Source organism: Helianthus annuus, chromosome 3 (assembly GCF_002127325.2).
Source record: "Helianthus annuus cultivar XRQ/B chromosome 3, HanXRQr2.0-SUNRISE, whole genome shotgun sequence".
Lineage (NCBI taxonomy): Eukaryota > Viridiplantae > Streptophyta > Magnoliopsida > Asterales > Asteraceae > Helianthus > Helianthus annuus.
This window is the reverse complement of record NC_035435.2, coordinates 55,055,613-55,083,395: the sequence shown is the minus strand read 5'-3', so window position 1 is coordinate 55,083,395 and position 27,783 is coordinate 55,055,613. Positions and strand designations below refer to the sequence as shown.

The 27,783-nt window shown below is 37.7% G+C and overlaps 1 protein-coding gene and 1 long non-coding RNA gene across 2 annotated transcripts; one reads left to right on the top strand and one right to left on the bottom strand.

Moving 5' to 3' along the window:
- Positions 1-5,543: 5,543 nt before the first annotated feature.
- On the bottom strand, positions 5,544-6,938 carry LOC110929393 (chitinase CLP-like). The gene has a single exon (XM_022172547.2). It carries the CDS (start codon positions 6,914-6,916, stop codon positions 5,636-5,638), a length of 1,281 nt encoding a protein of 426 aa, XP_022028239.1. The 5' UTR covers positions 6,917-6,938; the 3' UTR covers positions 5,544-5,635.
- An 18,999-nt stretch (positions 6,939-25,937) lies between these two features.
- LOC118490634 lies at positions 25,938-27,317 on the top strand. Its single transcript, XR_004889662.1, has 2 exons — positions 25,938-26,658; positions 26,783-27,317. It is a non-coding gene; the product is annotated as an uncharacterized LOC118490634 (long non-coding RNA).
- The last annotated feature ends 466 nt before the right edge of the window (positions 27,318-27,783 follow it).

The following is a 27,783-nucleotide window of genomic DNA, read 5'->3' as shown; positions in this document are numbered from 1 at the left end:
GTTCCCTCCAAATTATCCGACATAACCGTTATGTATAATATATATATGTCTGGCCGGAACAGTTTCCCGGCACCAAAACAATTTCAACCGCCAAATTGTCCCTTCACTTTCTTTCTCTGCAATCACAAACATATCAGATTGTTATTATGAATTCAAATCGTTTCAATACTTCCGCTGATAGTAATTCTGATGGCCAACAAAGTGGTATCACAAACATATCGGGATTTGTGTGCTTCGCTCATCAAGAGATCACGAATGTTATCACGGTTTGGAACCTAAATGCGGTCAAGATAGTGAAGCATGCCGTTAGGTTTAGTCACAAGTTGACTTTCGGCACCACACTTCATCTCATCATACAAATTGTTTTCATTGATGGATGAGTATTGGGCCTCACGAATACGAGATTGAATGTCGGTATGGAGTTGAAAATAATGAGTAGTTTAGGGTTGGATATAGTTTTTTCTGCTAAGAGCACCGGCCACAACATTCGCTTTATTAGGTTGGTAGCGAATTTATCAATCATAGTCGTTGAGAAAATCTACCTATCATCTTTAACGCATGTTGATTTCCTGCTGGTTAAAGATATGTTGGAGGCTCTTATGGTCAGTGAAGACCACACACTTGGTGTCGTAAAGGTAGTGTCGCAAAATCTTTAACGTAAAAACAACCGCACCAAGTTCAAGCTCATGGGCAGTGTAGTTTTTCTCATGGATTTTGAGTTGTCTTGATGCGTAGGCAATAACTTTGTCTCGTTGCATAAGAACACAACCGAGACCTTGGTTGGAAACATCGTAATAGACAATGAAGTAATCATTTCCATTGGGAAGAGTTAGGATAGGAGCATTGCAAAGCAAGTCCTTTAGAGTTTGAAAAGATTCCTCTTGTTCGAGACCCCAAACAAAAGGTTTATCTTTTTGAGTTAACGAGGTGAGAGGTTGTCCAAGTACGAGGAAAGCAAGAAACAAGAAGAAAAAGATGAAGAAACAACCTCAAACTAACCTTTTGGACTTAGAATTTTCTTCCCAAAAGTGGAAGATTTCTTGATGATTTTAGAGAGTTTGGGAGTGATTAAAGAGTGTGGAAAGTGTTTAGGAGGTGGTGGAGGCTTGTATTATAAGTGGGGATTATGGTTTAAAAGTTAATGAAGTGGTTGGGAAGGTGAATTTTCATTTTTAGTCATTGCACTTGTATTGGTGGTCATTTTATGCTATAAAGGTGTATGCAAACATGTTATAAGTGTGAAACATGTATGAATGTGATTCCAAGAAAATATAATATCGATGTATGTCTCGGTTTTTTTAATTAAAATACGTATTTCGCAATTGATTACGTATTATGCATGTATGTTTAAATATGGTTGACATAAAATACGATTTTCAAATGAAATAAGAATACAAGCTTTCTAAAAATAGAAGTATGAAAATACGGAATGTTACATGATGTGTCTATAATGTTTCGGTTATGCCAATGACATCTAAGTATCACGTAGGCACAACCCAGTGATATCTTAGTGTTGCTAGTGCATATCCCGATAACATCTCGGTGTCGTCGGTGCATCTATGATGGAAGTCCATATCTGACAAAGAACGATGATTGGAGACATTCAGCGAACACAAGTGTCGGGGGCAACACTGATCGAATATCACCAGGCAACACTGACACAGTGTTGTCAGTGCCCATGACTGTTCAAGTGACGCCAAGTCAAAGTCGTTCAAACCGTAATTAAATAAGTCGGTTTGTTTGTACCAATGTAAATTGTTATACTTTATACAATTGTGTAACCCCTACGGGTGGTAAAAGATGTAATATAATCAACCGGTGGTTTCCACCGGTGTAAATTGTTAAGTTTTTGTCTTTTCCAAATTATTTTCAAAGATTATTGACGATTTAATTAGAACCACTATTTTAGTGTTTTCTAAATTGTTTTAAAAGTTTTTATGATTTAATTAGAACTGTTGTTTTAATCTATCAACGGTAGATTATAAAAGATGTATTAAAATTAACCATTTGGTTTCCACCGATGTAAATTGTTAGATTTTATATGATGATAATTTCCAACGTTGTAAAACAAGGTCTCGGAGGCCGAGTAGTCGCTACAAGATAGACTTTCGAGGCGACTTTCTTCAACTCCGCCTAATTACTCGGAATCCATCAAATGCGGTGAATCTTGGCAAGAATCAGATCTAGTTGGTTAACTTAGACCGAATTTGAGTTAAAAAAAAAAACAAAAACATAAGTTCCTATGTCTACCATATTGAAGAATGAATATCATTTTTCGAAGGATGAATTTCAATTCTTGAAATATTTTTCTCTTTGAGTATGTATTTTTTGTTTATATTGACATTCACGTATTTTGTTATAAACTAGTTAGACTTCTTCGTGCTTCACGGCGGGTTTTCAGTCAGTATCAGTTCGGTTCATTACACTCGGCATAGCAATCGCCATGTGTTTTACAATGAATGAAAACCATAAAAACAAGTACATGTACTGGTATTAGTGTTGTTCCATTGGTATTGGTTCGGTTCATTATGCTACAGATATGGTACCTACACTCGATAAAGCTTACGACTCCCAAACAAATATTTTATTGCGAATACAACTTTGTGTTCAACGAATTTTATACCGCCAAGTCGATCAAAACCATAAAAACAAATGTAGTACCGGTACTGATGTTGACCCCCCCGAGTTGCGGACGCAAAAGTCGTAAAATCGTGGTAAGTAGTAAACAAATGATAACCAAAACCGGAAAAATCATAAAATAAAAACGTGAATTCATACAACATAGACAAAGGCCAATGCGAACTTATACCACAAGCTAGCATAAAATGTGATAGACTCCTTATAAGACATAAACAATAAAAGAAAGACAAAATCATTTGTTGAATGTATAAATATTAGTAAACTTATATATTTGACATATATATAATCTCCGGAAAACTAATTTCTTTATAATTTAACATGTTCGAGTTCCCTCCGCCTAACGCCTAGCGACTTCTGCAACCATGATGTTTTCCAAAGGGTTTCCACCGATTTAAATTGTTAGGTTTTATGTAACGGCGTTTTTCGAAAAGTTAAAAGATGTATTAAAATATATGATTGAGTTATCACCGGAGTTTATCTAATAAAGAAAAAGGTAGTTAGCGAATTTCAAGTTAAGTATTATCTATTGCGGTGCTTAAGTGTTTTTTGATCTAGTTATATAGCGAACCGCTTTAGTTAAAAAAATTAACGCTCTAATAGATTTTTAAATTGGTGCCAATGTATGTTGTCGTTTCTCTTTTGCCTTGAGTACCGATATGGGCCAACTAATTCGAGCCAAATCAAATCATAATTTGTTAACACAAAGGTTATTTTAAAGTATAATTACTACAAGAAAAAAACCTTACAGAGAGGACATTTTTTTCAGCCTATAGAGAGGACATGTTGTCTCTATAGGCCTTTTTCACCTATAGAGACGACATATCGTCTCTATAAAATTTGTCTCTACAGCCTCGTCTCTATAGGCTACAAAAGTCGTCTCTATAGGTGTCATTGCTATAGAATAGTTTTTAGAAACGACATGTCGTCCCTATAAGTTTGTGCAAAAAAAATTAAAAATCAAACTTAATATTTACTAAATAAAAGAAATATTTACTAAATAAAAGAAATGTTTATTTGTAATATTTTTTTAACCCTATAGAGACGATATGTCGTCTCTATATGTTATCTTTTAAAAACATTTAAGCTCTGTCTCTATAGGTTTTTCTTTATAAAAAAATTAAAAATATTTTCACCTATAGAGACGACTTATCCTTTCTATAGGTTTTTCTTTATAAAAAAAAAAACAGATTTTTACCTATAGAGACGACTTGTTGTCTCTATAGGATTTTAGTATAGATAAAATAATTTCACCCTTTTCACCAACAGAAACGACTTGTCGTTTCTTTAGAATTTGCTTTAAATAAAACAATTTAATCATTTCATCTATAGAGAGGACTTTTCGTTTCTATAGGATATTCTTTGAAAAAAATGTCAAATATTGTTTTTAGCTACAGAGACGACATGTCCTCTCTAAAAGTCTGAAAAAATAAAAAAATAAAATATTAAAAATTTTGTTTCTCCAGATTTTTAAACAAAAAAATACCAATAATTAAACAAATTTAAACCTGTTAACACATGTTAAACAAAACTGCACAACTAAATATCATAGATTAAACATGTATTACAAAACAAAGTAATCTAAATCATATACCAACATAACACAAACTAAACTAAGTAGCTAATCATCATTTTCATCATCACCACTACCATCACGACTGCCACTACAATCACGACTACCACTACTATGACCCCTATAATCACGTCTGCCACTACTATCACCACGATTACCAGGTAGAAGTCGATATGTCCTATAGAGACGATACATCCTTTCTATAGGTTGGTTTAATTATTTTTTAAAATTTTTATTTCAAACCTTTTAGAGACGACATGTAGTCTCTATAGGGTTAAATATATATTTTTTAGTTAAAAAACAAGAATAAATTATTTATTAACCAAAACTAAAAAAACAAAACAAAATTATGTTCCCCTATAGAGACGATATGTCCTTTCTATAGGTTAGACTTTTTTTCCACGACAAATTTGGAATGGTGGGAAATTATGCGGCCTAAATTAAAATAATTTTTTGACTAGTCAAACATTTTAGAGACGACTTGTCGTCTCTATAAGTTAAACTTTATTTTTTAGTTTTATTTTAATTTTCATAAATATTGATCATTAATAAAATTAAATTAAAAGAAAAATATTTAAAGTTATAAAGACAACATGTCGTCTCTATAAGTTAAAATGTTTTTTAAAGTTTCCAGTTCAACAAAAAAAAGCAAAAAAAAAAAAAAATTTTCACCTTACAGAGAGGATATGTCGTCTCTATAAGGTAGCCTATCTTAAAAGGCACGAAAACCCTATAGAGACGACATGTCGTTTCTATAGGGTGATTTATAGAGAGAACTTTTGTTGTCCCTATAGGTGTCGTCCCTATAGGGGTTTTTTCTTGTAGTGAATGTCACGGCATGGGAGATTTATAATGCGAGAAACGAGAAGACTTTCAATGATAACTCTATCAACTTCAATCGAACGGCGGACCTTATCAAAGAAACTACTTTTCTTTGGTTTACTAATAGATTAAAGTATGCTAATCTTGATTGAGATAGATGGTGTGTCTTTAATACTCGAGATGTAATATTATAAGTTCAGGTTCCAATTATTTACTGGACCGGTTTTCTATTTTTATCAATAGAAGTTTGGCCGTTACAAAATAGTTTATTTCTACCAAACAGAAAGTAAGACACTTCCAAACTCGTGAATAGAGAAATTGAAACATTAAATAATGAGAACCATACATGATACAAATATTGGGTAAATCCAGTGCGGCTGGACCTTAGGGGGGGCCTGGGATTCGAACCCGCAGTGCGGGCGAATTTCTTAAGGGGAGTGAACCGTTAACCGTTCAAAAAAAAATACATGATACAAATCACAATTACTATCAAATTGAAAATGCATGGGAGATTAAATATAAACTAATTAGCTACGAAACTCAAAGCATAAGGTAACATGTCTTCTTTATTCTATTACTTCAAATAGCATTTTAGATATCAACTCAATATTCTGGAACATAGGTGAAGTTGAAGCTGCTACAAGAGGTTCCTCGAGCTAATAAGGAAGAGCTGAACCCCAACTTTTGATTCCCCAAATCGAAGAACAAGAAATTGTTCTCCATCTGATACATCCCAATTACAATGACATCTTTCATTTTCAAACCGCCATCGATAAATGCAAGACACACGGTGCCATTCCCAACGCGCTTCATCGAGTTGTCACCAGAAATTGTCCATATTTTCCCACTTTCCGTTTCAAGCCCAATCTTAGGAACACGAAAACCTTTCTCAACAGACCCGACAGCACTAGATTTTAGACAAAAACTAAAGGGTTGAACGGATTTCATTCTAGGAATGCTCTTTGTAGCCATTGCAAAACTATAAACAAGTGCTTTATAAATATCACTTCTGAGTTTGGTGTATGGGACGACGGTACTAAGCTTCACAGAACCACTTTTTAGTGATTGTAAAGGAATCGAAATCCCATTGATTGAAATCCTATTGATTCTAATATAATACCCAAGGGATGTGTTATGCTTTCTTATCATTGGAGTGTAAGAAAGAATGCTTCTAAGATCAAGATTTGGAAAAGAGGTAAAATAAAAAGGCCCTTCACCTAAAAATGTCACCCCAGGAGCCTTTGAGGAGCTTGATAGACAAAGTGCAAATTTATCTGCCACATTAGGAATAATATTTTGAACTTGACGTGGTAAAGCTAAAGTGGACCATGAAAAGGCTTCAACACTATGGGCACCTTCAGGAAGTGATTTCAACAAGGATGAAGGTGCACATGATACTACAAACTCTGACCCAAAGCCATATATTGGATAATGAGCAGATGAACTAGGGCTGTGACCATCAGTTCCCCAAAATGTCATCAAAATGGTGGTTAGTTGTGATAACTTGCAAGACTTTGAGATGGGATTCAATGGGGTGAATGCACATATTTTGCAACCGTATTTGGATGTAATATTGAGTGAAGGACATTTAGGGTTGTTATAAGAGTGTGCTTCTTTGCAAAAAGTTGTGTCACATTGTACCGGAAACCTGCACCCTTCTTCTAACCCACAAGCAACAGGACCGTTATGTATAACACAATCTTGCCAAGTGAAAGGGGCATCGAGGTCAATGAGGGAATAGTTAAATAAAGTGTGAAGAGATGTTTTGGCATCCTTCGTTATGGGCATAGCTGAGGTATTGTAACGTGAAGTGTATCCTTGGAATAACACATCACGATAAAGGGAGGCTAACAAAATGAGAATTAGTAGCTTTACAAGAGGCATATCTTTTTCTCGTTACTAGACAATGAAGGTGGCAATGGATGGTGGAGTTAATTGTTGGAAATTTTATAAATAATATATATTAGTTGTTAATATAATGATTATTTAATAATTAAGCCAAGATGAATGAGAGATCTTGTGCATTAAGTTTTGTGTGTTGGAACCATAAACATGTGGGAATGTATTCTTGTATGACAACTCACACCCAGTGGTAGCCAGGAGGGTGCGAAGCACACGACCCGGGCCCGGGCACGGGCACGGGCTCGGGACCGGGACCGGGACGAGGGCGATGGGCGCAATGTAGCGCTTTGATGGCGCACTTTGCACTTCGCACGCTCGCATCGCCGCGAGCCGCTTGGAGCCGCCTTTAGTATTTTTTAGATGTGTCTTGGCTTGTGGTCAACTAGAGACTATTCAAGTTCCTAACTGAAAAATAGTTAAGTCTCAGAATTTATTCTTATTGAATTTTGTATTCAATATAGACTATTCAAGTTCTAGACTATTCAAGTTCCTAACTGAAAAAGATTAAGTCTTAGAATTTATTGTTATTGAATTTGGTATTCAATAGAAACTGACTTTTCGAATTCTAGGGGGTGGTTATATACAAAGCTTGGTGCTTTGTTGGTGCTTGGTTTTTTAGAGACACGAGAGTCTGAAACTCGTATGGTTCATACAACAAACACAGCTTCTAACGAATTTCCGAATTTTGGATCTCTACGCACTCTTGTTTCAGGTATTGTTTCAGGTGCTAGGCTAATCCCGGCAGTACAATCTGCTTAGGCTGTTGTACCCTGGGAAACAGACGGGTTCACCTGGGTGGCCCGAAATCTGTTTTAAGGGAAGCGTGATCTTCACGTGCCTCAGTCACCTTTGGTTTTCGTTTTATTCCTTATTTTCCTTGTAATTTGTTCTTAGTTTAATTTAAATTTCTTGTATTGTAATTTCTCTCAGTTTACGTTTGTTCTTCTTTATGTATTGTAATCAGAATATTATTAATAGAATTTACTATTTTATTTATTTTGTGAACGGTGTCCTACAAGCTTAAAACAGATTTTTAAACCCGTTCACTATTTTGGTTTTAAAAATTTTATAAACAGTTTGTTTTTGTTTATTATCAAACTTTTGTAGTTGGTTTTGGTTTTCTGTAAACCAATTTGTTTCTGCCTTAAACTGACTGAATTTCTGCTCTTGTTTGAGAAATGGCTACTGTCGCAGCAACCACATCAACCACTGTTGGATCCACATCCACTACCATGGGACCATTAGTTGGTACCCAAGCGGCTCAAGCAGTTGCTAACCATGCTGAAAAACCAGAGAAGTTTACTGGTTTGAATTTTAAGAGATGGCAACAAAAGATGTTGTTCTATCTGACCACTCTAAACCTTGCGAGGTTTTTGACAGAGTCTCCTCCTGTTCTCGCAGAAGGGACATCTGATGTCCAATCTGTGAATGCTATTGATGCTTGGAAACACTCTGAGTACCTATGCCGCAACTATGTGTTGAATGGCCTATCAGACGCCTTGTATAACGTGTATCTCAAGGTTCCAACTGCCAAAGAGTTATGGGAGTCTTTGGAACGGAAATACAAGACTGAGGATGCGGGTACTAAAAAGTATGTTGTGGCTAGGTTTTTGGACTATAAAATGATTGATTCAAAAACAGTGATGAGTCAAGTCCAAGAACTGCAGATTATTCTTAGTGATATTCTGTCAGAAGGGATGAATCTGAGTGAAACATTCCAAGTGGCAGCAATTGTTGAAAAATTGCCTCCTAGTTGGGTGGACTTCAAGAATTACCTTAAGCATAAGCGAAAGGAAATGACTATCGAAGACCTTGTGGTTCGTCTTCGTATTGAAGAAGACAACAGAATAGCACACAAAGGAGGTCAAGTTGAAGCTTCTGCAAAAGCGAACCTTGTGGAACATGGTCAATCCTCAAGGGGTCACAAGGGTAACAAAGGCCACAAGTTCAATGGAAAAGGGAAGAACAAAGGTGTTGACCTTGGGCCAAAGAAAGGTGGTGTGAAGAAGAAGGCTGGTCCCTTTAAAGGGAAGTGTTACAACTGTGGTCAAACTGGTCACCGTGCTGACCAATGCAAAGAGCCTAAACGTGACGCGGCTCTTATGGTTGATGATGATGGTATGCCATTAGTGGCCATGATTTCAGACCTCACTGCCATGGCGGAGGAGGTAAATTTGGTGGGTAACGAGCCAAAAGGGTGGTGGGTTGATACTGGGGCAACCCGCCATGTATGCCCAGACAGGACCCTCTTTAATACGTTTAAGGAGGTGGCAGGTGAAAAGTTGTACATGGGAAATGCTGCTACAGCTGATATCAAGGGAGAAGGTGATGTGATCTTGAAGTGGACTTCTGGGAAAGAGCTCACTTTGAAGAATGTGCTTTATGTTCCAGACCTGCGCAAGAGTCTTGTGTCGGGTTGGATGCTTAATAAGCATGGTTTTCGTTTGGTTTTTGAGAGTGATAAGTTTGTTTTGACTAAGCGGGGTATGTTTGTTGGTAAGGGCTATGCCCAAAATGGCATGTTTAAACTAAATGTAATGGCTGTTAAGAAAAACATGAATAAAAGTGCTAGTACTTCTGCTTACTTGGTTGAGTCTCCTAATGTTTGGCATGGACGTCTTGGTCATGTAAATTTTAAATCGATGCGTCGTTTAATTAAATTAGATTACATACCAACCTTTGCTATTGACTCTAAAACAAAATGTAAAACTTGTGTTGAAGCCAAACAAACAAGATCATCCTTCAAATCAGTTGAAAGAATAACTGAACCCCTTGATCTGATTCACACTGATGTGTGTGACTTAAAATCAATTCCCACCAGAGGTGGTAATAAATATTTTATTACCTTTATCGATGACAATACAAGATATTGTTATGTTTACTTACTTAAGAGTAAGGATGAAGCAATTGACAAGTTTATCTTGTATAAAGCTGAAGTTGAGAATCAACTCAACAAGAAAATAAAACGTGTGAGAAGTGATAGAGGAGGTGAATATGTTTCACCATTTGGGGAATTATGTGCAAAAAGTGGCATAATACACGAATGTACCCCTCCTTATACACCCCAATCAAATGGCATCGCGGAGCGAAAGAATCGTACACTAAAAGAAATGATGAATGCCATGTTGATAAGTTCTGGGATGAGCCAGGACATGTGGGGGGAGGCCATTTTGTCGGCTAATTTTTTGTTAAATAAAATACCTTTCAAGAATAAGGACATAACACTTCATGAGTTGTGGTGGGGACAGAAATCATCCTATAAATACTTGAAAGTGTGGGGGTGCCTGGCTAAGGTGATTGTTACACCCCCCAAGGCACTTAGACTAGGGCCAAAAACTGTTGATTGTATTTTCATTGGATATGCCAACAATGGTACCTCACATCGTTTTCTTGTATATGAATCCAAGAATCCTGATGTGCACAAGAACTCTATCATAGAGACAAGGCCAGGAAATGTGACATACTTTGAAGAAGAGTTTCCAATGTTAGTACAAACTCGTGCGAGTTCTTCAACAACCAATCATGCAAGTTCATCAACAATGGTTGATGAGACTGTTCGAGAGGAAACTCAAGAACAATTAGAGGTTGAAGAGGGTGAGCCAAGAAGAAGTAAAAGGCAAAGGACTGAGAAATCCTTCGGGCCTGACTTTCTTACATTCATGGTTGAGAGTGTGCCTCAAACCTATCGAGAAGCAGTTACCTCTTCAGATGGACCTCAATGGAAAGAAGCCATCAAGAGTGAAATTGATTCTATCTTGCAGAATCATACTTGGGAGCTAGTAGATCTTCCACCAGGGTGCAAGCCACTTGGATATCGATGGATATTCAAGAAAAAGATGAAAGCTGATGGCTCTGTCGACAAGTACAAGGCAAGGCTTGTGATCAAAGGGTTTAGACAAAAGGAAGGTCTTGACTATTTTGACACATACTCGCCTGTGACCAGAATAACCTCAATTAGATTTGTGCTTGCAATTGCAGCTTTGAGAAATTTGGAAATACATCAAATGGATGTAAAAACTGCATTTCTCAATGGGGAATTAGAGGAAGAGATTTACATGGAGCAACCAGAGGGTTTTTCTGCTCCTGGCCAAGAGGGCAAAGTGTGTAAACTCGTCAAGTCATTATATGGCTTGAAGCAAGCTCCAAAACAATGGCATCAAAAATTTGACCAAGTTATGCTTAACAGTGGTTTCAAAATAAATGAATGCGACAAATGTGTCTATGTGAAAGACACTTCTAAGGGTTATGTGATTTTATGCCTTTATGTAGATGATATGCTTATCATTGGGAGTGATGATAAGATGATCAGATCTACTAAAGACATGTTGAAAGCGAGATTTGACATGAAAGATATGGGTCTAGCTGATGTGATTCTTGGAGTAAAGATCATTAGAACCCAAACTGGTTTGGTGCTAAGTCAATCTCATTATGTGGATAAGATTCTTGAGAAGTTCAATCCTGGGGACACGAGTGTAGCTCAAACTCCAATTGATACCTCTCAACATTTGTCAAAAAATAGAGGCGAGAGTGTTGCTCAATTGGAATACTCAAGGATCATTGGCAGTCTTATGTATCTCATGTCATGTACTCGACCAGACTTAGCATATGCTGTGAGTAGGCTAAGTAGATATACTAGTAATCCTAGTTCAGATCACTGGAAGGGTATGACAAGATTGTTAAGGTATTTGAGATACACGAGAAATTATGGACTGCATTATGGCCAAAATCCAGCTGTTGTGGAAGGATTCAGTGATGCCAACTGGATATCTGATACAAAAGATTCTAGATCTACTAGTGGTTATGTGTTTACCCTTGGAGGAGCGGCTATATCTTGGAAGTCATCCAAACAAACTCTTATAGCTAGATCCACGATGGAATCTGAGTTTATCGCGTTAGATAAAGCTGGAGAAGAGGCAGAATGGTTGCGTCAATTCTTGGAATATGTTCCAAGATGGCCTAAGCCTTTGACTGCTATTTGCATACATTGTGATTGCCAATCAGCTATTGGTAGAGCTCAAAGTGCAATGTATAATGGCAGATCAAGGCACATGCGACGTCGGCATAACACGATACGACAACTACTCTCAACTGGAGTTATCACGATTGACTATGTGAGGTCAAAGGATAACATTGCGGATCCGCTTACAAAAGGCTTAAGCAGAGAGGTAGTACATAAGTCGTCGATGGGAATGGGTCTAAAGCCCTTGGAGTAAATTTGTACAACGGAAAACCTATCCTAGAAGATTGGAGATCCCATGATCTAGGCTCAATAGGACCACCTAACTGTACGAACTGGGATCACTGTGGGGGAGAACCTCAACATACAAAGGGAGTTACAAACTTCCTAGTCCATTCCTAATTAAAATCAGTGATATAAAGAGAGGTTAAGCATATGGCTTTTAATGATTTGTAAATCACCTATGTTAGAGAGAAGTGGGGTCGCTTCAAATGGAATTGGGGGCACAATTCCTAGAGCTCTCGCAGAACCAGGATGGTGTTCCATGACCATAACGGACACAACTATGAGGGGTTAGCCAGACCAGGAAGAGTAATGTGTGATGTGTAATAACGTCTACGTAAAAAGGGGTTGGTTCAAGGACATCGCGTCTACTAACCACTAGGAGACTAAGTATATGTCACAAAGGAGGGTTCAAAGGGAAACCTACCTATCCTGCATTACTTAACCGCTGAAATTTTATCATGACACTTGAGTGTATGGGACGATCTCCATTCATGTGGGGGATTGTTGGAAATTTTATAAATAATATATATTAGTTGTTAATATAATGATTATTTAATAATTAAGCCAAGATGAATGAGAGATCTTGTGCATTAAGTTTTGTGTGTTGGAACCATAAACATGTGGGAATGTATTCTTGTATGACAACTCACACCCAGTGGTAGCCAGGAGGGTGCGAAGCACCCGACCCGGGCCCGGGCACGGGCACGGGCTCGGGACCGGGACCGGGACGAGGGCGATGGGCGCAATGTAGCGCTTTGATGGCGCACTTTGCACTTCGCACGCTCGCATCGCCGCGAGCCGCTTGGAGCCGCCTTTAGTATTTTTTAGATGTGTCTTGGCTTGTGGTCAACTAGAGACTATTCAAGTTCCTAACTGAAAAATAGTTAAGTCTCAGAATTTATTCTTATTGAATTTTGTATTCAATATAGACTATTCAAGTTCTAGACTATTCAAGTTCCTAACTGAAAATGATTAAGTCTTAGAATTTATTGTTATTGAATTTGGTATTCAATAGAAACTGACTTTTCGAATTCTAGGGGGTGGTTATATACAAAGCTTGGTGCTTTGTTGGTGCTTGGTTTTTTAGAGACACGAGAGTCTGAAACTCGTATGGTTCATACAACAAACACAGCTTCTAACGAATTTCCGAATTTTGGATCTCTACGCACTCTTGTTTCAGGTATTGTTTCAGGTGCTAGGCTAATCCCGGCAGTACAATCTGCTTATGCTGTTGTACCCTGGGAAACAGACGGGTTCACCTGGGTGGCCCGAAATCTGTTTTAAGGGAAGCGTGATCTTCACGTGCCTCAGTCACCTTTGGTTTTCGTTTTATTCCTTATTTTCCTTGTAATTTGTTCTTAGTTTAATTTAAATTTCTTGTATTGTAATTTCTCTCAGTTTACGTTTGTTCTTCTTTATGTATTGTAATCAGAATATTATTAATAGAATTTACTATTTTATTTATTTTGTGAACGGTGTCCTACATTAATCGACTAGCCTTTATACATGTAAAAGTCAAATAACTGTATATCTCAAATAAGAATACGCCATATGGATTGTTTAAATATTGTAATGTAGTCAAAGAAAATGTAATTTCGTCTTTATAACAATTGTACTCTACAAGCAATATAATTCCCAACTTGTAATAAATAAATAATAACGAACATGTTGTAAGAGTTTACTATTAACGAGTTGATCAAAAATAAATAATAACGAACATGTTGTAAGAGTTTACTATTAACGAATTGATCAAATAGGCTCTACTTATGTAAAAGTCCTAGATAGGGCTGTAAACGAACCGAACGACCACGAACAAAACGCATACCGAACATAAGTTTATGTTCATGTTCGTTCGTTAAGGAAATTCAGTTGTTCACGAATAGTTCGTGAACACCGATCTCGAACACAAACGAGCGCAAGCGAACGCAAGCAAATAAAAAAGAATGCAAACGAACATTTAACTTGAAAATAAAAAAATAAAAATATTGTTATCCTTAAACATTGGATATAAGTAGTTAAATACAACCATCAAATGATAAATCAAAACACAAGAAGTCACTACTAGAAAATTTGGCAATTGTTACCAAAGTTTTGCTACCGAAAAAAAGAAGGTAGCAAACTAGCAAATTAACGTGCTTATAGGTCACGGTAGATAAGCGGTAGCAAATTTTGCCACCATTTATTTCCCATCACAAATTCGTGGCAAAGAAATTGCCCTTATTTTATATTTGGTCTTAAAATCGTGCCAAACAAAATTCGTGGGCCAGATTCTCCTAATTGTGACCGGGAGAGCGGTAGCAACATTATAATTTAATATGGCAGACCATTTTTTATCAAGTCCGCTCTATTTAGAATTGCTAGGGTTGAAATGCCACCATATTAGTGACCATGAAATTTTGAGCGTGATTATTTTTATTTATGGCGCCATATTTTATCCACAATTAACTCACATAACCGGCCTCTCCACTAATTAGGGTTTTGATTGAATATTATTCACCCTTATACATTATTCCATCAAAGTCAAAGTCTGAATCGAAGAACAGAACTTCTACAGAAGGTATGATTCTTGTTCCTGTGACTTATTTATATATCCTATGCATTACCAAACACCAGCAACTCAGCGCCTACGGCTAAAGATTCTTGATCGGAACACATGAAACATTCATTGCAGTCCATGGTAGGCAGGCGCATCTAGGCTGCAATCTGTAAGCTTTCTATCTGTTATTTATTTATTTTTTGTGGGATTTTTTAGATGGGTTTACATGATCTTAAGCTCAATTAATTAATTGGATAAAACCCAAAATTTGTAACAAAAAGGTTATGATAAGTGTTTCTTGATTTTGACAATTGATAAAAAGATTTGATTTTTAGTGGGTCTTTTGTTGTTTTAGTTGTTCCAACTTGTTTTAATTTTTGATTGGATTGCAAAGTTTATAGCTTTTTAGTAGTATGTTTTCAAGATTATGTTTTATAGTGAAATTAATGGAATACCCATTGTAACAACTGCCACTAAAATTAATAATTAGGACAATAATTAGTCAATAAGAAAACCCTAATTAAGACACCCAAGTAATTCTGCACTAGCCCTAAAATTTTCGGAATGATCGGAATCAGGATCAGGGCCCCTAAAACTCGAGGGGGGGTAAACCCTAGTTGATAATTATCTTAATTAAAACGCTGCTTTGTTCTGATTTGTTGAAAAGTTGAGTCACCCAAGCTACAACCGAGTCTAGGCTGCCTATGAATTAGACTGCTTAGCTTACGGACCGTAAAGGTTCGGGCTTACGGTCCGTAAGGAGGTCCCAAAACTTGCTATAAATAGCCGACCTTGGCACTTGACTGTTGAAATTAAAACGACGTAAATAGCTGCTGTAGACGTCGAGATATAGCTGTTATATCACAATTAAACACACACGATCACGAGGTGCTGCCGCAATCAGGGTAATAACTCGATCGCTATTACGATTCAACGTCCGATCGATTATAACTATCCAACAATTGTCCAAGTGCTGCTCAAATTGAGCTTGTACTTTGTTATTCATTGTGATTTCGACTTGAATGTTTGAGTGCTGTTCGAATTCGGACTATGCTCTGTCATTCGTTGTGAATCCATTGAATTGTTAAGTATTGCACTTGATAATAGTTGTGAGGGTTTAATCTCGTGAATTGACGTAACTGCTGAATTAGTTACTAATCCCGTTTGTGTGTGCATTGTTATTTAAATTAGGTTAGAAGGCTAATCAGTAAAGCTTAGACTCTGCTCGTAAATCTGCAATGTGAGTCATTCCACTTTTATAAACTCTTTTCTCACAGTTTGTGAGTCAACTGTTTTACAAAACTCCAAGTTATTTTCAAAGGTTATAATTACAGGGATTAAGTCTATGTAATCACCAAGTTATAGCCGGTATGTGGGGTTTTGTATACATTACTTATTTCCCGTCACACTTGGACAAACGGGTGGCCAAGGGGTGATCTGACCACAGTCACAGACACCATTGGACAAATGGGCTAGCCAATGGATGATCGAGTGACAAATACTGTGGGTAGTTGGTTTGATATCAGAAACATTGTAATTCCCCTTAATACTGTAGATTATAACAAACGAGTCGTTTCAGTAAACTGAATGATTCACTCAGTATTTCCCCGCTGACAAAACCTTTTTCAAAACATGTTTCAGGTGATATGGTATGAGCAAAGAAAAGTGCCGTGGAGCACTCCCAGCTTAGAAAAGTGGCTCAATGTAAATAAATAAATGAACATGTTTTGAAAATAAAGATTTCCCTGAGAAGTCACAGGATTGTAAATTTTGGGAATTTATCCCTAAGTTATGAAACGAGTAGTTTAAATTATTAAAAAGATCCTGTTTTAAAAAGACTTCCGCTGTCGTCTAAATTAAATACCACGGGATTCCTGTCCCGCGGCTCCTGAAACGGGTCAAACCGGGTCGGGGGCCGTGACAGGAAAAGGTGGTATCAGAGCCACTGTTTTAAGCTTACTGATTAAGCTCATTGTTCTAATTAATTTAAGTTTATCGAAAGTTTTATTTGTCATTCTGTGAATATATGCTTATTAACTGATTAATTGTTAAAATTACAGTATGGGTAAACAAAAGATTTCTGCTATCTATCGCAAATTAGATAGTACACCTAAAGAACAGGGAACATCTTCCTCTAAATCTCCCACCAAATTAGAAGAGGGAATCTTTGTCCGTAAGGCAAATTATGAAAACCCACTTACACAGGAGAAAAGGAATTCAATCCTTATATAAGGTCAAGAGAAAAAGAAACCCCGAACCAAGAGAGTGAGGTTTAACCCAGAAATCCAGGAAATTAATAATAATCCACCAGGGGAAAATAACTTAGATGAAAATGGGCAAATCTGTATCTGCTCGCCACTGTAGCAGAAAATGCAAATCTTTAAGCTTTAAACCTAGAAATATTTACTTCCCAGTAAATAAATAAATAGATCTGAGTGTGTTCTGTTTGCTGTATGTTGTACAAATTGGTATGCAATAAAAATGTTTATTTGTTAAGCTTTGTTCCAAAGTTTTAACTTAGCATTTTGTGCATTTTTGCATATATGCCGTACAGCATGAATGAGATGTCGGAAGCATTCCAGAATCTCAACCTCTATCCTGTGCCGATTGAAGTCTCCCACAACTTCACTGGTTACATTGCTGACATAGAGGAACCTCTGGAAAAAGCAAAACCTAAAAAGAAGAGAAGATATGTAGGGTGGCGAAAAGTGCGCAGAAGGAAACCTAGGAGACTCCCTAAAATAGAAAATCCTGTGAGTGTGAGCAAGGGAAAAGAAATAGAAACCGGAGAAAATTCCAAGCCAGCAGAAATAGGGATAGACCTAAAACAAAAGGGAATAGAGATCGGAGAAAGCTCTAAACAGTCTGAGGAAATCACATTCCAGGACGAAATAGACCGCCTACTAGATAATTGTGATGTTCTAGAGCCTATCAACAATAATCTCTTCTCTTATCCTGCTACAGCCCAATTCCCAATAAACCGAGGACCAGCTATTCCAGAACCACTAGTTCACACCCGACCATTAGGCCAAATGGAGGAATGGTGGACCAATGACTGGCAATTCCAAAATATAATTAATAGTCCCTATAGTTTTCTCCCACAGTTTGATCCAGAACCTGTCCCTAATCCGCCAATGAGCTATGAAAATTTAGCTGAGCTACGTCAGTTTGGTGAAGAACTGATAGGCACCGGGAATAGGATCCAGGAAATGGGGGAGCAAATCTCTTGGAAGTACGACGAGAGGGAACGTCGTTACTAAAACTGCCAGTAGACCAAAAGATAGGAAGGGTTGGAAAAGTTTGTTTGTATTATAACTAATATAGTAAAACTGATTCTGTAAAATGGGCAATAAAACACTGTATGATAAAAAGTGTGTATTGAAGCAGGTATAATATATGAAACAAAACAGAAGTCGAGACATCGACAATTTTGACTATGCTTGCATGTTATGCTGATCTATGTGTTTTTCTGTGTATGTATCTGTGATTTTGATATTAATAATTAGACACTAATAATTTCTAATTAGCAGATGGAAAACGCTAATAGTGAACCAGTTAATGAAGTAAATCAGTCTGAGCAAAATCAGGAAGATCAATATATAACTAGACAAGATATTGAACACTTTATTGCTCAAGGGATAGGTAATGCTATTCCAGAAATCGTGGCTGCTGTTCAAAAACCTGCCGAACCATAATTAATTCCTAGTAAACGTATTCCGGAAGATAACGGCAGTAACAGCATAAATGGAGGCGGCAATCATGACGATCATGATCCGCAACAGGCCCCACTCCCTAAGAGAATGAAAGCTGCAACGCCTGGTTGCACTTACAAAGAATTTCTTGCCTGTAAACCCACAGAATTTGCAGGTAATGAAGGGGCAACTGCAACACTGCGTTGGTTAGAAAAACCGAGGCAGTAATTGCAATAAGTAAATGTGCTGAAGAAGATCAAGTGATGTATGCATCAAACTTGTTCAAAGAAGGGGCGTTAGAATGGTGGAACACGGTGCTACAAGCAAAAGGAAGAAGGGTGGCCTATGCAATGAATTGGGAAGAATTTAAGCGTCTTGTTGAAAGAAAATTTTGTCCCGAATACGAGAAGGAACAAATGGCAAACAAGTTCCTAAGTCATCGTATGTTAGGTGTAGACTGTCGAGGATATACTTCAACATTCTTCGAATATGCGAGAGTGGTACCTTCCCTGGCTTCGCCAGAACCAGTACTTATTTCCCGTTATATTTGGGGATTAATTGGAGAAATCCGTAACATCGTTAAAGCTGCGAGACCACGCACGATTGACGATGCTGTAGAATTAGCTAATACCTTAACCAATGAACTAGTCCGCACCAGAGAAGAAGATCGCAAGAAGGAATTGGCTCAGAAGATTACCCAAGGATTCCGCGTAGGTAATAATAGCAATAAATTCAAGAAAAGAGGAACCGGGCAATACTCGTCACCTCCTTTCTGCCGAAATTGCAAAAAGAAACACTATGGACAGTGCAATATATTTTGCAACTTCTGCAAGGCGAAAGGACATCGGGAAGAAGACTGCAGAAGGAAAACAAAAGTTTGTTATAACTGCAGAGAAACAGGACATTTCCAGTCTGAATGCCCTAAGTTAGCTAAACCAGCAGACAGTAGAGCTAAAACGACTGAAGGAACTACTAAGAAAAATGCACGAGCATTCCAGCTGACCACTCAAGAAGCCGAACTCATTCCAGACGTGATAGCGGGTACGTTCTTAGTACATAACGTCTATGCAAAAGTATTATTTGATTCTGGTGCAAACCAAAGTTTCATTAATACTGCATTCTGCCAAGCTCTTAACCTACCTCTAAATACCCTTAGGCAGATCTTTACTGTTGAAACGGCAGATGGAAATTCTGTCAACGTAGATAAGGTTTTGCAAGAAGTAAAAATAGAATTGTTAGGTCATAAGTTTTCTGCAAACCTGTTACCTATGAATTTAGCCGGATTCGATGTAGTGTTAGGAATGGATTGGTTAATAGCCAACCATGCTCGAATCCTGTGTGATAAAAATTCCGTAGAAATCCGTACTCCCACAGGAGAAATAATTCTAATTATAGGAGATAGACCTCGAAAGCCACTTAAATTAATTTCAGTATTGAAATTGGCTAGTTATTCAAGGAAACAAGAAATGATGTATATGATTTCTGTAATCATTAACACTAAAAGTAAGGAACTCCAGGACATCTCTATAGTTTCAGAATACCCAGATGTTTTTCCAGAAGAATTACCTGGTTTACCACCTGATAGGGAAGTAGAGTTTAGAATTCATTTAATTCCAGGTACTGCACCAATAGCTAAGACACCTTATCGATTAGCACCTACTGAAATGCTAGAATTGAAAAAGCAATTAGATGAATTACTAAGCAAAGGATTCATACAACCTAGTTCATCCCCTTGGGGTGCACCAGTGTTGTTTGTGAAAAAGAAAGATGGATCAATGAGAATGTGTATCGATTATAGGGAATTGAATAAAGTCACAATTAAGAACCGATACCCATTACCTAGGATTGATGATCTTTTTGATCAATTGCAAGGAGCTAGGTATTTCTCTAAGATAGATTTAAGATCTGGATATCACCAGTTGAAAGTGCAAGAGGAGGACATACCTAAAACTGCTTTCAGAACTAGGTATGGTCATTATGAGTTTACAGTCATGCCCTTTGGATTAAAAAATGCTCCAGCTGCATTTATGGACATGATGAATAGAATCTGTAAACCATACTTGGATAAATTTGTAATCGTGTTCATTGACGATATACTCATTTATTCCAAAAGTCAGGAGGAACATTGTGAGCACTTGCATGCACTCTTAACTTTGTTAAGAAAGGAAAAGCTTTATGCCAAATTCTCAAAATGCGAATTCTGGCTACAAGAAGTGCAATTTTTAGGTCATATGGTGAATCACGAAGGAATTCACGTAGATCCTGCTAAAATAGAAGCAATCACGAATTGGAAAGCTCCACAAACGGCTATGGAAGTTAGAAGTTTTCTAGACTTAGCTGGATATTATAGACGATTTATTAAAGATTTTTCTAGGATAGTTGTACCTTTAACTAAGCTAACCTATAAAGCCGTTAAGTTTGAATAGGGATCTAGACAAGAGGAAGCTTTTAGGATTCTAAAGCACAAGTTAACGAATGCTCCAATTTTAGCTTTACCCGAAGGAACCGAGAATTTTGAAATATACTGTGATGCTTCAAAATTAGGATATGGATGTGTGTTGATGCAACGCAAAAAGGTAATTGCGTATGCCTCTAGGCAATTGAAAAAGCACGAAGAAAATTATACAACTCCTGATCTAGAGTTAGGAGCCATAATTTTTGCCCTTAAGATTTGGAGACATCATCTGTATGGAAGTAAGTTTACTGTCTATACGGACCATAAGAGTTTAAGGTATATATTTGGGCAAAAAGAGTTAAATATGAGGCAAAGAAGGTGGATGGAAATCTTAAGTGATTACGACTGTGATATTCAGTATCACGAAGGAAAGGCGAACGTAGTTGCCGACGCCTTAAGTCGTAAATATCATGAAAAGCAAAAGCGAGTCCGTGCTCCTAGGTTAAATCTACAATTAGATTTGATGGAACAAATAAAGGAAGTTCAAGGAACGGCAATCAAGGACGATGCCGAAGGAATGAAAGGTTACCCAAAGGAATTAGAACAAGGAAAAGATGGAATTTGGAGATTCCACAAGAAACGAATTTGGGTACCTAAGCAAGGAGAATTAAGAAATAAGATTTTAGAAGAATCGCATAAATCTAGGTATACTGTACATCCAGGAAATAATAAGATGTACCAGGATTTAAGAAATAATTTTTGGTGGATAGGAATGAAAAAGGATATAGCCGAATACGTATCTAAGTGTTTAACCTGTTCACAAGTTAAAGCCGAACATCAGAAACCTTCAGGACTACTACAACAGTTAGAAATGCCTGTATGGAAATGGGAACTCATAACAATGGATTTTGTTACTAAGTTACCCAAAACCAGAAAAGGTAATGATGCTATTTGGGTAATTGTGGATCGATTAACCAAATCAGCTCATTTTCTACCAATAAAGGAAACCTTTAGCATGGAAAGGTTAGCCAAGTTGTATGTAGATGAAGTAATATCCATACATGGAGTCCCACTCTCCATTGTATCGGATAGAGATAGTCGTTTTACTTCCCGTTTCTGGACAAGTTTCCAAGAAGCAATGGGAACTCGACTTAATTTGGGTACTGCATATCATCCTCAAACAGATGGACAAAGTGAAAGGACGATACAAACCCTGGAAGACATGCTCCAAGCATGTGTAATTGACTTTGGTGGTAATTGGGATAGCCATTTACCATTAATTGAATTCTCCTATAGCAATAGTTATCATTCGAGCATCGAAGCTGCTCCATTCGAAGCACTGTATGGACGCAAGTGCAGAACTCCCGTTTGTTGGGCAGAGATAGGAGAAAGTCAGTTATCAGGACCAGAGATTGTGCAAGAAACTACTGACAAGATATCGCAAATCAAGGAAAGACTAAAGACTGCTAGAGATCGTCAGAAGAGCTATGCAGACAATCGCCGTAAGCCATTAGAATTTCAAGTCGAAGACAAAGTACTTTTGAAAGTATCTCCTTGGAAAGGAGTAATACGATTTGGTAAGAAAGGAAAACTGAGTCCCAGATATGTTGGACCATTCCCAGTGATCCAACGAATAGGACCAGTAGCTTATCGTTTACAACTACCAGAAGAATTAGCTGGAGTACATGATGTGTTTCATGTATACAATCTCAAGAAATGTCTATCAGACGAATCCCTGGTAGTACCTCTTCAAGATATAGAGGTAAATGAAAAGCTGAAATTCGTAGAGAAACCCCTACAAATAGAAGATCGGAAGATTAAGTTTCTCAAACATAAACGACTGGTGTTGGTCAAAGTCAAATGGGAATCCAAGAGAGGACCAGAATATACTTGGGAACTGGAATCAGAGATGAAGCGAAAGTATCCTCATCTATTTCAGTAAATCTCGAGGACGAGATTTTTCTCAAGGTGGGGAGGATGTAACAACTGCCACTAAAATCAATAATTAGGACAATAATTAGTCAATAAGAAAACCCTAATTAAGACACCCAAGTAATTCTGCACTAGCCCTAAAATTTTCGGAATGATCGGAATCAGGATCAGGGCCCCTAAAACTCGAGGGGGGGTAAACCCTAGTTGATAATTATCTTAATTAAAACGTTGCTTTGTTCTGATTTGTTGAAAAGTTGAGTCACCCAAGCTACAACCGAGTCTAGGCTGCCTATGAATTAGACTGCTTAGCTTACGGACCGTAAAGGTTCGAGCTTACGGTCCGTAAGGAGGTCCCAAAACTTGCTATAAATAGCCGACCTTGGCACTTGACTGTTGAAATTAAAACAACGTAAATAGCTGCTGTAGACGTCGAGATATAGCTGTTATATCACAATTGAACACACACGATCACGAGGTGCTGCCGCAATCAGGGTAATAACTCGATCGCTATTACGATTCAACGTCCGATCGATTATAACTATCCAACAATTGTCCAAGTGCTGCTCAAATTGAGCTTGTACTTTGTTATTCATTGTGATTTCGACTTGAATGTTTGAGTGCTGTTCGAATTCGGACTATGCTCTGTCATTCGTTGTGAATCCATTGAATTGTTAAGTATTGCACTTGATAATAGTTGTGAGGGTTTAATCTCGTGAATTGACGTAACTGCTGAATTAGTTACTAATCCCGTTTGTGTGTGCATTGTTATTTAAATTAGGTTCAAAGGCTAATCAGTAAAGCTTATACTCTGCTCGTAAATCTGCAATGTGAGTCATTCCACTTTTATAAACTCTTTTCTCACAGTTTGTGAGTCAACTGTTTTACAAAACTCCAAGTTATTTTCAAAGGTTATAATTACAGGGATTAAGTCTATGTAATCACCAAGTTACAGCCGGTATGTGGGGTTTTGTATACATTACTTATTTCCCGTCACACTTGGACAAACGGGTGGCCAAGGGGTGATCTGACCACAGTCACAGACACCATTGGACAAATGGGCTAGCCAATGGATGGTCGAGTGACAAATACTGTGGGTAGTTGGTTTGATATCAGAAACATTGTAATTCCCCTTAATACTGTAGATTATAACAAACGAGTCGTTTTAGTAAACTGAATGATTCACTCAGTATTTCCCCGCTGACAAAACCTTTTTCAAAACATGTTTCAGGTGATATGGTATGAGCAAAGAAAAGTGTCGTGGAGCACTCCAGCTTAGAAAAGTGGCTCAATGTAAATAAATAAATGAACATGTTTTGAAAATAAAGATTTCCCTGAGAAATCACAGGATTGTAAATTTTGGGAATTTATCCCTAAGTTATGAAACGAGTAGTTTAAATTATTAAAAAGATCATGTTTTAAAAAGACTTCCGTTGTCGCCTAAATTAAATACCACGGGATTCCTGTCCCGCGGCTCCTGAAACGGGTCAAACCGGGTCGGGGGCCGTGACACCCATTTGGGGAATTGTCTAATTTAGGAGTTTCTGCTTAATCTTTTGGATGTAGTTTATGTTAATTGAAGTGATGCATGGTTGTTTGGATTGTATTTTGGGTGCTTTTTTTTATTGAATTCAAGAACATCCCAAATTGGGATTTTATTCTATATGTATATACATATATATATACATATATATATATATATATTTACACTATATAGGGGAGGGTTCATTGGGGAACACTAAAAAAGTGGGGAACTGAGGAACAAGGGCATTTTTGTCCAACTATATTTCATTAACTTCACGTATCAAAAACACTACTCCATCCACACTTGCAAACCCTACCTCCTACCTCCTCTGAAGAACTACCACCACCAACGCCACCGCCATCGCCACTAAGAAAGCCTAAGTCGTAACCCTAGCTCCTCCACTGTTCGATCGTACCGGCGCAAGGTTCTAGCGAATTGAGTTGTATTTACACATCACTCCGTCGATGGAGACACGACATTTAGTGAATTGAGTTGAATTTCTTTCGATGTTTGGATGCATCAACGGTTTCTTGAACTAGGTTTGTCAATTTAAATTTAATTGCATCTGTCTACTAAATTTGATTGATATTGCAACTAGAAACATCACGATTTGTCTGGAATTGAAACTCTAATCAGTGTTGTAGTTAGTTACTATGATATTTTAGTTCGATTTTGGTGATTGACTGCGTGTGCTTGAAATTGAAGGACATAGTTTAAAAAGTTGACAAGGATTGGTAGATTTAAGTTTTTGAGATGAACTTTGTAGGTTCTTTGAAATTGATAGCGTTTTCAAAACTTACAACATAATTGTAAGTGGATTGTTCATTTGAGGAGGAGGATTTTGACAACATATTGTGCTTTCTATACTTCAATTTAGTAGTTAAACACTAATATATGTGCCTGAACTACTGTATGGATGCCTAATAAGTTGGTTTGTTTGACAACTAGGTGTAGATATGCCTAATTAGCATATCATGATTTGGACCTGTGGATGGGCGAATCGAATTGTGTCTTTGATTTGTGAGCTATGAGATGGTGGTAGCTTAGAGTTCACTCTCCCAGTTGGTCTTACTTACTGAATTTGCCATATTAGGTTCTTACCTAAGGTTTTAGTCAACCATTGGGTGTCACCCCAGTGGCCACCGGTGTGACAACCGGTAATTAACGGCTTCTAATTACGCGATTAACGAATGTTTACGGTGATAATAAATAGTGTTTAAGGCACGAATTAACTTAACCAGGCTCTTGGGATGCCTAGGAACGTCTATCCGACCTTACAGTACGCGAATGGTGATTTACGGGAAAACTTTTGAATGTTAAGCGGTAACAAACTGACACTGGACAAAATACTGACCACGTCGACAAATATGAAGTTTATACGTATAACTTATATTTATGAATGTTGTTTTGTGAAAACATCATGCTTTCAAACGACACAAAGCGCAAACGTGAACGAAAAACGCGACCGCAGGAGACGCACCGACAACGAAACGGAAGCATCAGACACGCGTATTACCTTTAAAACTTAAATTTTTCGATATATTTTGATTCATACTTATATTTTTATATCCGTAGACGAAACCGGGTCGAAAAAGGGATGAAAACGAACAAACGACGCATTTTACGCACTTTTTATGCAATCGACGATCAAACGCGATAACGATGAAATACCGATCATGTTTTACGTATTTTGATAATAAAATTATATCCTACGACGTTCAATGGAGTTCGAGTATGAAAGCGGGTTTGTATGAACATACGGATCGCTTAAAACACGGGATTGGGCTTGTGGGCCTTGGGCCCAAGCCCAAGCCCAAGCCCACTAAGAGAAAAACCTAGCTATAAAGGAAGTCAAACCCTAACTCTTGTTCATTGGATCAGCCGCTCACCTCATATTGTCTAACCTTATCTTCTTCTTCATTTGAAAGAAATGAAGCACTTTATCTCTCTCTCTCTTTCGATCTATGTATCAGACACACAAGAAAAGGAAAATAACATAAAACCCATATCAACTATAACATTCATCTCCCTCAAACACTTCCACTCACCAACACAGCCCCCCCCCAACCCTCGTCGCTCTGATCGGCGACCGGAGTGATGCCGGTGAATGGTTTCCGGTGAGTCACCCCTCCGACACCTCACCCGACACCCTCTTCGCTCCCCCTCTGTTTCACCGTAGATCGACACCAGTAGCAGCGCCGCCAGGCCGCGGCGGCGGTTATTCTCCGCCCTTCTTCTCCGATGACACCTACACACCACATACTTCGTCTTCCACTGTTTCTCTAACCAACAACAACTCCGGCGGCGAAGATGATATCTGATGGAGATGATGATGTTAACGTGAAGACAGGGGTGGTTGACGGAACCGACGGCGGTGGTGTTCGATGTTCCCGACGACAGACCCGGTAAGCACTTATCTCGGTTCCTAATTTTCTTTTAAGTTCTGATTGGTGACTGATGTTGATGAGTGTTGCTACTGTTGTTGTTTTTGATGTTGGCGCCTGCGGCCGACGCCACGGTCGACATCAGCTGAAGTGGTGACGCAATTCAGTTGGTTTCGAGTGTACATCGGGTTAAGTTTCATTGTTCGGGTCAAGTCTCGGGTAGCTCGGTTCGAGTCAAGCCAGTCAACAGTAAATCACGGTCAGAACTTCGGTTCGGGTGTGGTCAACAGCGGTCAACTTCGGGTTCAAGTCAGCGGGTCAGATTTGCACTCCGTGTTAACTCGGTCAAACCGATTTGACTCGGTCAACACCCGAGTCAACTCGGGTCAACAATGCGGACCGGTTCAGTTTTAGTCAAAGATTGGTTTATCTCGAGTTCAGCTCAGTGAAGGATTAACTCGGTTAGGGTTCTGATTACACACAGTTCAACTCGGTTTGACTCGGTCAAACCGAGCCAACTCAGTCAACGGCGGTCAACAAGAGTAAAAAAAAAATGGTCAACTCAGATCCGGTAAAGTTTTAAGCGTAGCGAATTAGTTACGTTAGATTTCATATAGTTAAACGCGAAACCGAGCTCGACCGATACCGTTAGTGATTAATCACGTTTTATTTTTGTCGTATTGATCAAGCTTTAGTATATATTGTGTGAATTGATTAAATTCTTGTTGAGATTTGACAAAATACGACAACTTTTTATTGTCGGGTTACTCCTAAAACAGAGGAAACTCTGTCCATTTTTCCTAAAAATCCGATACACGACGCGCGATTATATCCTAAAAACGACACTTATCGAAATCCGAATTCTTCCTATAAAATAAATAGACATATTAATTTTGACGACGTTATGAGTTAACGAAAATTGACACTTATTTAAAATAAACATAAGGTTTATAATTATTTCAAACATCAATATTCCGAGCACTTTTATACGATAAATATAAGGTGTATACATATTTCAAACATTTAAATTTCGAATATTTATTTCACACCACGACTTCATACATTTTCCTTAAATAAATATAACGATTTATATTTATTTCAAACGCCGAAATTTATATTTCAAATGTCAAGATTTCGAATATATAT

Coding starts and splice junctions, on each gene's coding strand:
- LOC110929393 (XM_022172547.2), bottom strand. CDS start 6,916: ATGCCTCTTGTAAAGCTACTAATTCTCATTTTGTTAGCCTCCCTTTAT.